This window comes from Adiantum capillus-veneris, chromosome 20 (genome assembly GCF_014529385.1).
Source record: "Adiantum capillus-veneris isolate H3 chromosome 20, ASM1452938v2, whole genome shotgun sequence".
Taxonomy (NCBI): Eukaryota; Viridiplantae; Streptophyta; class Polypodiopsida; order Polypodiales; family Pteridaceae; genus Adiantum; species Adiantum capillus-veneris.
In genome coordinates this window covers 93776011-93788935 of record NC_140950.1, presented here as the reverse complement: position 1 = coordinate 93788935, position 12925 = coordinate 93776011, and the positions used below count along the sequence as shown (strand labels likewise).

The 12925-nt window shown below is 39.2% G+C and overlaps 1 protein-coding gene across 1 annotated transcript; it reads left to right on the top strand.

The window, feature by feature from the left end:
* Positions 1 to 6376: 6376 nt before the first annotated feature.
* On the top strand, positions 6377 to 11025 carry LOC147432916 (uncharacterized). The gene is made up of 6 exons (XM_086492007.1): positions 6377 to 6626; positions 9826 to 9898; positions 9974 to 10119; positions 10214 to 10443; positions 10561 to 10739; positions 10839 to 11025. Exons 1-6 carry the CDS (start codon positions 6377 to 6379, stop codon positions 11023 to 11025), a joined length of 1065 nt encoding a protein of 354 aa, XP_086348133.1.
* Positions 11026 to 12925: the final 1900 nt, after the last annotated feature.

Genomic DNA, 12925 nt, shown 5'->3' with positions numbered 1-12925 from the left:
TGGTGTTGCCTCTGGTCTTTGTAAGTTCTCTCTCCCCAAAAGCATGGGGCCACAAGTCCTGGAGACCTACTTTGCATGACATTCTCACATCTTCTCCCTTCAAGCACACCAAAGCACTTACGAGAGACATTTTGAGGCATTCGTCTGATTGCCCAATGACCCCTTGGCACAGCAATCTCAAAATCACATATAGCATATTCACTAATAGAGGGTGCGGTGTCATCTCTTATGTCATTATCTGCATGAATCTCCTTATCTGTGGAATCTGCAATATTCACATCAAATTTATGTCCCTCTTTCTTCATGTCCGTATCAAACAAAATCTTTCGTGGTCGTCCGTGCTCTTTTCGTTGTCTAGACTCCATCACATAACCAGGCTTATGAGAAGCTGTTTCTGCAAACCCTCTTGCCTTCTTTCTTTGCACGGTTTCCCTGTCTCCATGCAATAAAGGTTGCCCATAAAATGGTGTGCCTGCGACTGCTCCTTGGAGAGCATGTGCCAGTGCAAGTGGGCTGAGAGTTTTCTCTTTATTTCTTGATCTCTCTAGATACGTTTGCATATCAGGACCAAGCCCTATGTATCTACCAGTCAGATAGCCATGTTGCTTTGTGCATTGAATGTAAGCATTGATGACATCAGTGACACATGCATCATACAAGGAAATTTTTTTGCTACCCCCTTCACCAGCAAGCCAAGATGCATGAATGGTCTCTGACAAATTGGTACTAGGAATTTGAGCTTTTTCCCAAGGACTCATAGATATCTGCATTCCACCAACACAAAACTTTGAATCAGTGAAACAAAAAATAGAGAAGGTCAAAGTTAGGCTCATCATTGTATCATACTTCATTGTGTAGGCTACCCCAATGAGATATCCTTGTCTCCCACCACTTGAACCATTTCTCCAGTGACTTGATATTCTCACTTGCAACATTATTTGACCACCATCTTCTAATTGCTTCTGCTTGCTTCATTGCCAGACCCATTGTCCTTGATTTGCGCCAAGTCTCACACGTGTCTTTGTGGATACTAAACTTTTCTTTGGCTATATATTTTTTAGTATGTTTCTGTAGACTTTGCTCCCAATGGAAGAGACAGGACCTTTCCCTTCCAATCATGATGTTATTTGGCCCTCCATTGAAAATTGTACGCACGGCAGCCCAATTTGCTCCAGCCTCATCGGCCATAAAGCCTGCAAAGTCTGCTGATGGATAACCTTCTTGAGCCAAAACATCATTAAGAGATCTCCAAAACAAGACTTGTGTTTCTGTATCCTCCTCTTTGGTGTCACAAACCGCTATAACCATCAATCCCTTCAAACTAAAGAAAATAACAAATCAGAGCCACAACAAGTATGCAAATGATGCAATGACAAAATGCTGCAAACCATTAAAAAATTACCTTGCATCATAGACAGAGCATGACATAGTTGCCCATCCATCTCTTCTGTGTGTGTGATGAAAATGCACCCAAGAAGCACTCAAATCTCCATTTCCTCCTCGACGCATGCGATTGACAAGGTCTATACCAGACCCTGGACCTTTTGTTGACATCTTAAAGATGTAGCACTTATCATTTGGGCCACCTTGTCCAGGGAAACGACTCCCATGAAAGTAAGGAAAGTGACATTTTTTCTTCAAAACCATGATGTGGTCAAACCCATCCCCAACAATCGAGTATTGTTGTCTTTTCTCAGTAGCTACCATTACCTTAAATCTATACAAAACAAGTCAAAAATTGAAATAACCTTATTGCACTGAAAAATCTAAATGTCAAATGTTTTACCTTTGATTTTGAACCAGTGGAATCATTTCTTCCAGTATATTTGAGAGCTCTGACTCCCCCATTTTTAGTTCATCTGAACCAACAATAGCGTCAACCAATAATTGTCTGGCGACAATCATCTGAACTCTTCTTGGTCCATTGCTTCTATCCACCTTCAAGACACTTGCAACCATCTTCCGTATTCTCTCTATTGTGGCTCTTGACGTACCTGCATGAACTTCATGCAAGTGATGACCTATGTGAATCATCATTCTTGTAAGCTTTGGATCTGAGGGCAAAATGTAGTACACTTTACAAGAACAAGGACTCTCACAGAAAACAACTTTTTTGCAATAATGACAAGTGATACGTAGGTTTTCGTCTTCACATAGAAGCCCTTTGCTTACTTGCTTATCCAAGTAACCATGAAAGAAGGATACATTGAACTTGGTGTTGTTCAAATAATACGGGCAAAGAACTCTATGACAAACTAATGAGCCCAAGCAATAACTAAGCCTAACAGTACAATTTATGGACATGTTAGTTTTATGCGGCCTAGTCCAAAGATGACCATCAAATTTTTGCTCCATCCCTTCCATCCTCTTACAACCTTCTTCAACGGGGGGTAGCTCAAAGGAAATGTCACCATCATAAACTTGTGGAAGTTCAGTCACCTGTTTGATTTTCTTACTATTGTTTATCATATGTTGTAGTCTGAAACATGTTTTGCTACCTAAAATCCAAGGGATAATGGAGTTTTTTGTCAAATCATGCACGTCATCATCACTGGAGTCCAGTCTTTGTTTTTTATCAACAGGCTTTGTTTCCTCTTGCATTGGTGGATTGTTTATCTCAAAACAATCTTCTTTTGCACATGGACTGTTGTTGATGCTTGTTATGCCTGGCTTAGCACCAAAATCACTCTCGCCACTATCTGTAATATAGAGCATATCACTAGAATGTTCAATGAAATACTCAGAAGAGAGAGTAGAGTCTAGTAAAAAGTGCTCATTTTCATCAATATCCCACTATGAAGGGGTTTCGATATACATTTTTTCCAACCCGATGTAAACTATTGCTTTCAAACAGGTAAATTTGTAGGTTGGAGGAAGAAGACACTGAAGATAATATCTGCTGAGCAAGAGTTTGTTGTGTCGAAGCTCTACTTCTCTAGTGTGAGTCTCTTTTCCAAGTGTCCAAGAGATAGTTACTCTGTCCATCTCCATAGCAAGACAAAGGAAGCAACTGCTTGTCTAGACCTAATACAAATTTCTTACCAAAATATAAAACATAATGTTAAAAGAGAATGCATATATTTTTACTAATGTAATATTCTTCACAGAATCAGTGACTGCCGCGTCATAAATGACGACGGCTACAATCATAATTTAATATTCTCTCATGGTTGATTTTTAAATAATACCGACGGCTACAATCATACTTTAATATCCTCTCTCCAATCATAAAGTTAGGTAAAAATCATATATTTATGAGGTAAAAGAGACTCGCAATCATTAGACATGCAGATCATTCCACAAAATACACCTATTTTCAAGAATATAAACACAAAAACCAAGAGGTTTTTTTTGGATAAGTTTCGTAGGTATTACGAAAAAAATCCACTAAATTTCACAAAAACCAAGGTTTTTTTGACCATCTAAAATTTGATAATATATTTAATGAGAAATTACCAAAATACCTCTCTAATTTGTGGAATATCCAAAAATATCCTTCAAATTTTTCATAATTCTCAAAATACCCCTGTTTGTGAGAGTAAATTTATCCAAAGATTAAAAAAATTGTAGCTTTTCATAAGAAGACTGATTGTCAAAAACTAAAATTCAAGCTGGTTATTTACGCTTTGGAGATGAATTGAGTCATTATTTTTAGACAAAATTCTTTTTTTTTGGGAGGTGAGCACTAAAAATCGGATCTCGATTGTCAAAAATTAATAAAGATAGAAAATCGTGAGCAAGCGTATTTTGGGAAATTTTGAAATTTGAGAGGTATTTTTGGAATTTGCACAAATTAGAAGGGTATTTTGGTAATTTTTTCTCAAATTAAGAAGATCCTCAAGTTTTAAAACCCTAAAATTATTAATAACCCTTAACTTTACAAAGCTTCTTATCTGTGGAAAAAATGGCGAAGCAGAGCAACGAGCAGACCAGGTACATCCCATTTTTGCTCTCTTCCTCCATCTCTCCCTCCACGCCTTCTCCCCACTCATTGAGCACGCTATCCGTCGTGCTCAATGAGTGGGGAGAAGGCGTGGAGGGAGAGATGGAGGAAGAGAGGTAAGAAGCATTTTGACTGTGTTCTACCCAAGCTCTGCTTGGTTTGTGAAACTTCACCCTCTCCGGTGCGAGCTCGCTGTCCGTCTGCGCGCGCGCGGATAGATAACGTGCTTGTACACGTGCGTCGTCATCATCAGACCTGCATCAGACCTGCATTTGGGTCGTCATCATCAGACCTGCATCGTCAGACCCTGCATCGTCTGCGTCGTCATCGTCAGACCCTGCGTCGTCGTCGTCATACCCATAGCCAAAGGTTCAGTATCGTGCAGGAGAACGCTGCTGCAGTTTACGCGAGCTGCTGCAGTTTACGCAAGATCAGGTGAACGTTGTAGGTTCCGTTTACCATTTCCATTCGCTGCACTGTTCTGGCTTTGAAGACGGCAGATGCTGGAGATTCCCTAGCGTGGCGTGGCGTGCCTTGTACATGGTGAACTGGTTTTAGAATACTGAGGTGCAGGTGGGAGTAGTTTGGGATGTATCATCCCCCAAGCACCGTCCGCAGGTGGGAGTAGCTTTTAGACACCACTGAAATGCACCAGAGTTTGGGATGGGGCAAAGTTGAGGCTGTAGGTCTTCGGATCAGGAAAAAATTATCTGCACATGTGGCCGCCTTGCACCCAAAAAAACACAGCAAACATAATGAATTCAGATCCCAGACCTCATAGAAGCTCATGATGTTGAGGTAAGCCACAATGTGTGAATTATTGTGATAATTTGTTCAAAACTTCTTGTGCTGGTTTCCTTTCAAGCGAGCTCAATCCTTCAATAATGAGCACAAGTTATGCTATAAGTTGGCTTTGTCTCCATCCATTCTGGTCATTCATGGCTTATCTCTTGCTTACTGTCAAGTGAAGGTCGCCATGCATTTACGAACTCTATGAAGGAGATAACTTTCCAATTTGCATAACTCACAAAATTTCCAACATGCAATGCATTATTCACGAGAGCACGGAGGTAAGTGTTTTGACAATAAGCGCTACACACATGTAGCAAGCCATTTCTTTTGATGTAGATGTGCTACACAATTGAGTATTGCACATGCAGACACATTCATGGATGGTCTCTCTTGTTTCTTTGAGCTTGTGTCGCCTCTTAGCGTTGTAATCAGTAGTGCCGAATTTACGAGGGATAAAAGATGCACTAGTGTGTACCATGTACCATCGGCCTTATCACCGCATGTGCCAGTGCGCCCTCCACTCTCAACAGCGAGTAGCTACTTCACCAGGCCAGCAGCAACACCAGCTTGTTGCATTTTCAAACCTAAAATATATTTACAACCTTGATGCCTCCTCCTTACCCTTTGGAATATTGCAAAGGAAAACCAAAAAGAACCTCCCACCCGGCCTACCCACTACACCAACTTATGGTTGGGATTCTAACTTGCACTTCATGTTCTAATAATCCAAACCCATTTAGCCTAAAGTTAAGTCCTATTATGAAGCTATTTATAACTTCCATATACACTCGGCCCTTAGAAATACAGTAATTTTTAATAGTAATCCATCTCAAGAACCACATAGTACCATGCAAGCTCCACTCTCTACCACCCTGCTGCTCTCTAATTTTCTTGGATTTTGGCAATCTAGGTATATATTTGTCATCAACAAACTCAAATTTCTCTCAACTTTGGCCGTCCATTTGTCACCTGTAAGCTTTGAGCGTTGGTTATAGGACGTATGCCCCCTCTACTTTGCTTAAAATAAAAATGTCAAGGAGAATTTACTTTGGCAGTGCAATGCCGTTTGAGCACAAGCTTTGATTAAGGGTTCAAATCATGCCATTGACATGGCCAATGTATGCTTAATCATTAAGCCACAGGAGCACTGCAAGCCACTTAATCCATAATTAAGAGGTGATTAGCAAAGTCGTTCCATTATTCAAAATAATGGCATGCTTAGTTGCAAGTTATTGGAGGCCAAAACAAATTAGTGTCTTTTGATGTTTCTCAAGGTATGCATATGAGTATACGGTACCTCAAGTCCACTTCAAAATCTTAATGGAGAATTGTTCCACTGAGAAAATTTTGGTGCTAGTTATTGGTTTTGACATGTTGCTATTTGGTTATTGGTTTTGACAGGTTTTGACGTGCAATTTTTATGACTTGAAACCATCTTGAAGGATCATTTTTATCAGGTATTTATCTTATGTTCATTTTTTAGCAGAAGGTCAAGCTTTTCTTCTTCTTCTTTGTCCTTTGGTATTTATATATTTGTTATGGTTTTTTTGCACTTGCAGTATTTTAAGAGAGAGTTAGTAATTGTAAACAAAGTTTTGATTATGTTATTTATTTTCTTTATAGAGATTTAATATATTTACCATGGCTCCTAAACGCTCCATGAGAAAACGAGAAGCGAAATGTTCAGGGGGTATGACTCTACGGTCTGGGACTGTTCAAGGAAGGCAAGTTACACTTGAGGATGGTTCCTCAAGGATTCTACCAATGAGTTCGCCAAAGAAGTCTGTGAAAAGAAGAAATCAATGTGTGTATGTTGATGATGAAGCGTGGTCCTTGGACAGGTCTATAGATGGAGCTTCTAACAGCACTGCTATCACTCCAAATACTGTTGGTCCATCTTTTGCTCCCACTCCACAAACTACTCACACAAAAAACAATAACCAGGATGAAGAAGATGACTTTTCAAAGCATGACAGGGTTTTTGGGGAGAATGTGTCTCTAGGGTTGATGAATGAAGTCATAAGTCAATTTCATATCAAAAGAAAGTCAGAACCCCCTTTTGTTCCCTTACGTAGATTAATAGCTACAGATGCTGTTCGATGTGCAATTTCGGATGCACCTTGGTTGACATCCACATTTGATAGGGTTGGCTATGTCTCTTCAATGGGTTCTTTTATTGTTTCACTTAAAGGACGACATGGAGAAACAAAACATTTGACAGAGGACACGATTGAGAAGTGGGATCCAATATGGCAAAGACTCAATGTAGAATTTGAAAAGAATCTTGTGGGTGATTGGGTAGATCTTCGAGGCAAACTGTTTTTTGTGTGGGATGGTAACCACAGGTTAAAAACTTGGATGCGACGAATTGAAGAAGGCAAGTGCTTCTTTTCTCTTGTGTTTGAGTTTGAATATACATTGTTGCACTTGAAATTTTATTTTGGATTATGTTTCTTTTGTAGAGCACTCTGAGGATGAAAAATATCATATGCAAGTTCGTTGTGAATTTATTGAGATAGATAAAAAGAAGGAAGCAGAGTTGATTTTGAGTCTTGATACAACAAACGAGTAAGAATTATATGGATTATTGTTGTTCAATTCTCTGGTTGTAATGTGCTTTCTCATTTGATTATCCTTCAACTCTTGCTTTTAGAATCTCGCGGGCTACAGCTCCACCCAACTTGGCACATGAAGTATTTATGTTTCAGAAGTTTGGTATAGCAAATAAGTCGAGCATAATGGAATATCTCACTCCTGAGCAGAGATCTTGGATGGAGGTTGAGCTTAAATTGGAGGCAAGACATAACCAAGGGATTGTGCCATGGTACTCAACGCCATGCATTTTGATTGCTCGGCTTGTTTGGAAGGTATGTCATGATGCTCAACTTGTTTGGGATAATAAATACATTTCTTTAAAAATTTTAAATTGCAAGTACTTTGAGAATGTGTATGTCTTCAACTACTTTACTTTGAAGGTGCCTTAGTTGAAGGTTACAAGATATGCATGGCTCCATGTTTTCAAATAAGCCTTTAATTTTCATGTGGGAAGTCTATTCAAATTATGGATTGGGTTACGATTTGTATAATGCCCTAAATTCCCATGTGGGAAGCCTTTGCAGAGATGGCAAGTTATGGATGGAATTTTGGCTTGAAATATGCTTTGAATTCCCATGTGGGAAGCCTTTGCAGAGGTGGCAAGTTATGGATGGCATTTTGGCTTGAAATATGCCTTGAATTCCCATGTGGTAAGCCTTTGCAGAGGTGGCAAGTTATGGGTGAATTTTGGCTTGAAATATGCCTTGAATTCCCATGTGGGAAGCCTTTGCAGAGGTGGAAAGTTATGGGTGAATTTTGGCTTGAAATATTCCTTGAATTCTCATGTGGGAAGCCTTTGCATAGGTGGCAAGTTATGGATGAATTTTGACTTGAAATATGCCATGAATTCCCATGTGGGAAGCTTTTGCGGCGGTGGCAAGATATGGAGGGAGTGATGGTTTGAAATATACCTTGAATTCTTGCATGGGAAGCTTATGTGCAGTCATGGATTTGTTTGTGTTGTGTTGCTAATGGCTCATGAAAACATTGCCAAATAATTGTTTTGCTTTGAAGGGGAGATGTGAGTCCTTTTTGGCTAATGAAAAGAGAAGGCTTAGAACTTTAGGTCTTCTTGGGGAGGATTTAAAAAGAAGATGAATGAAGCTTTAAAGAATGAAGAAGAAAAAATGAGGGATAGCGGATATAAGTACCTTTCTATTGCAAATCCTGCACATGGTGAAGAGTTTTTTACTATGCTATTTGACAAGGATTGGCATGACAAAACAATGGTAGGGATCACTCGTGATAAATTATACAGCTTGTGCGTCGCAAAGATCACAATAGAGAGGTATGTTTTATTTCATCTTAAACTTTGATTTATTATTTTTATGTGCAATGTAATTAGTAACATTAATTTTTGGATCAACGATTGTAATTCAATAGACGCAAAGAACTTCTTCACATGATGATTTTGACCAAAGTTAAGGACTCCAAAGGAGGTCATTTTGCAGACTATAAGAAACTTAGAGCTTACATGAGGCAAGAGACCTATTGGCAGGGAATGTTTGGTGAAGCTACAATTATTATTGCTAAGTTTGAGGTGGAGGGTCCTTTGTTGCCAAAAACATTTGAGGCCTTCTTTAAGGCATCTAGGAAGACACATGTTTCATTGGCTTATACTCATGTTATGGCAAACATGAAGAGTGCTTCAGATTATGTCTCTTTACCCGAAGTGATGCATGCAAGCAAACGTCTTGTGTATAGGTATTGGATTTCTTGAATACTAATTTCGTTTCATGATGATGTATTTTATTGTCTCATTTTTATATTGAATTTTCATTTAGATGTCTATTGAATTGTATGCGGCTAAAGATGATAGAGTCTATGCTGGAGGATGTACAAGAATGGTTAGATAAAGAGGACGAGAATCCTATGTTCTCGTCAACACTCTTGGAAAAGGGTATTACACCTTGGGAGTGCTCTCACTGTCCATGGTGGTTGGAGTATCCCCTAGGTGTTATCCCAAAGAGCGAGCAAGAGATTCATGCTCGTAAGTGAACTACAATCTCTTGTATGAAGTACTATATTTTAGTTAAAATAGAATTTCGTTGATCTTTTTTTTGTGAACTTTTGTATGGAAAGGTTTTTTGGAAGAGAGTCCCATCTCTAATGACGGTGTAATCTCACCCCAAGCTACATACATTGAGCCATCCACCAAGCCACCCTCACGTGCAAGAAAAGGTAAAAAAAGTATAGAAAAAACCCCCCAATGTGTGCCTGTAGATGTTGATGTTGAGGAGGAGAGCTTTCCAACTTCTCTTCTACCAAAAAGATCCACCTTAGCATCAAAGTCTTGCTTCTCCGAGACTATTATGAGTCGTTCTCTAAATGAGCGGATGCCAACAAAACGTACCACAGGTAGACGTTCTTTGCTTGTTTATTTGCTTTTTATTACTCTAATTAATTATTACTTGCGTTAACCATTGACATGTCCTATGGTTTTCTAAGCATTCTTTGAGATTCTAAGTAATTGAAAATTGCATTTTCATGTTTAGGAGAGGAGTTTATTACATGTGTGGATGCTTTGTTATTGGATGTGGAAGCAATTGATGACCTAGCATGGCATAGGTAAGACTTACATATTTCTCTAAAAAGTTATATTACCATAATGTACTCTTATCATAATCATTTGTTTTGTGTTAGTATTGAAATGTGGTTCAAGAAAACACCAATCTATGATGGGCGCGAGTATGCATTGAAGGGGGAAATCTCCCAATATGTGGCAAGATTGATCTTTGCAGACTTCCCTACGTCGATGTTAGTTGATGGTATTCACAATCACACTATAGGTGAAATTTTTTTATGTCATTTGGGAGGCTTCGTGCTCGTTATAGAATGCATATATGTTATGATGTAATTTTTCATTTTAACTTGCTTGTGTAGGTAATGTAAAAGTTGTTCCTGAGTGGAACCACTTTTCCACTGCCTTGGCAACTGGTGTCATGGAGATTGCTGATGTTCACTTGGCAGACGAGGGTTTCTTGGTGACTTTGTCTCTTGCACAACATTTGGGAGATCTTTTCATGCAAGCTAATAGATTTAGTTTGCAGCTCCATCGCTCGTGGACTTTGATGTGTGATGGGGGATATTTACACCCAGAGACTGGTGAGCAGGTGAGGTTGCCTTCTCTATCTAAAGCTTGCGTATGAATTTAGAGTTCTTCTTATTAAGTGATTTGTTCTCTCCTTTCACAGGTGATGGATCTCACTCTTGGTCTATTTTATCGTAAGAATGCTCAAAGCATTACACCTCATTATGATAGAAAGGCTGGGGAGGATATTTCTCCTGAGTTCTTTCCGGCTTCAAGAAGCTACCTCACAGAGTCTCCTCCTCGTTCATGTAATGATTATACAAGTTTAGCTGGAGATTTGATTCGAGGGGGAGCAGAGCGTACTGAGACTTTTTACAGGTAACTTTCTAGCCATGAACTCTTGTGAATCAGGACACACATCTTGATAGTTCTATGCAATCTCTTGTCGTTAAACTTTGATTATTATGTTTAACACAGTTGGCTGCTAGAAACATTCACATATGAGGACGACCATGTTATGGACATCTTTGCCGGGTGTGGTGGTTTGGGGCTTGCTTGCACAAAGGAGATACGCCACTGTCTAATGTTAGAGGGTGATTTCTTTGTCTTCTCTGAGTGTTTAGAGAAGAAAGTTTGTGGTCCTCCTCCTGAGGAGGAAAACTAGTAGATTAGCTACTTCCATTGGTGGACAATTATTTTTGTGGCTTGACTCTATGTATTGTTTGAGATAGTATTTTTTTAATGCAACAATGAGCAACATATGGAGATTGTGGGTTTTTCCCTTGTCCCCACAAGGGTTTTTTCATCCACAATCATGGTGCCTTGACTTGAAAATCGAGGCTCAATCTATATGCTGTTCAATTATGGGGAAAATGTTGTGTTTCTCATGTCATTATCTTGTTCTTGTTGTTCTTATTGGGGTTAGGGTAATGCAAGCAAATGCCTACTCAATAATCATCATGTGTGTGTGTGTGTGGGGGGGGGGGGGGGGGTGGGGGGGGGGGTCTCTCTTATTCTCTCTAATTTCTTATAGCATGAACAAGATAAAGACTCATTACTAGAGTAGACTTCAATTTTCCTCATACCAAAAATTCAAAGATTTCACTTTGTTCTCTCTCTCTCTCTCTCTCTCTCTCTCTCTCTCTCTCTCTCTCTCTAATTGCTTGTAGAGAAAACAAGATAGAGACTTGTTGCCAGGGTAGACTTCAACTTATCTCATGCAAGAAATTTAAATATTTCACTTTGCTCGCTCTCTCTCTCTCTCTCTCTCTCTCTCTCTCTCTCTCTCTCTCTCTCTCTCTCTCTCTCTACTTGACTTATAATGCAAACAAGATAAAGACTCGTTGTGCTAGAGTAGACTTCAACTTACCTCATACCAAAAATTCAAATATTTTACTTTGTACTAAAATTCTTGTGGATCAGAAACATAGACTTTGTGACGATCTTTCTTATAAATACTACGTATATGACATTGTAGTATCAATATATTGACATTGATATGGTTATTTTTTTAAAAATCAAATCTATGTTGTATTACGATGGCCCTTAATTGTGTCACAAACATGTAGAGCACAATTTTTTTACTATGCACTTTATCGACCTAGTTCAAAAGCTATATACCTTCGTATGTGCAAAAGGTTACATCTGATTTTTCTACCCACAAAAAGCTCTAACTTTGTAGAGAAAGCTCTAAATGAAAAGCTCCTATATTTAATATCCCCGCACAAATGGGGGAGTTATAAGCAAGAGCACTATGCTATAGCTTGAGAATCCAAGCTCAACCTCTCTAGAAGGAGCTCTTGAGTGGAAGCTCATTGTCTTATGCATATGCATGTGTTGTATTAGGGGTGATTAGCAAGGGAACTCTATGCCATTGTAAGAGAGAGTGATCATTCAATTGAGAGTAGGAAATCTATCATTTCTCCTACTAGTGTAAACCCAACATTTGCTGAATGGATTTGGAGTAAGCTTGGATACTTTGTCTCTCTTCCAACGTAAAGTAATGGACAACAATGATGTGTAAGTGTCTTGGTGTTTTTTTTTTAAGTTCTTGATAGCTTGTCTCTGGGTGTTGTCATCAATTTAGCCATAAATCCCACATACTGTAAGAGGGCGACAGGGTGGAGAGGACTCCCCTGCCTTTAAGACAGTGATTGGGGTGGCTTTTCTTATGATGTGTTGTGGTGTAATTTACTTAAGCTATGTTGAACAAATACTAATCTCACTTTAATTGGTCATAATAGATTTGTAAGAAGTTATTAATGCAACAATCACCCCCTTCCCCTTCCCTCTTTTTCTTACATGTATAAATGTGTTTTCTTGATCACTGTTGAACATTTCAAAGCAGTCCGAGAACTATCTCTCTCTCTCTCTCTCTCTCTCTCTCTCTCTCTCTCTCTCTCTCTCTCTCTCTCTCTCTCTCTCTCTCTCTCTCTCTCTCTCTCTCTCTCTCTCTCTCTCTCTCTCTACGCATCCTAGTTCGCATCCAGAACTAGGTGGTGCCCCAAATTTGTGTAGGGTTAGGTTGCGGGTTTGTGTGTGTATTTGCTGTTTTTTCCAACCCC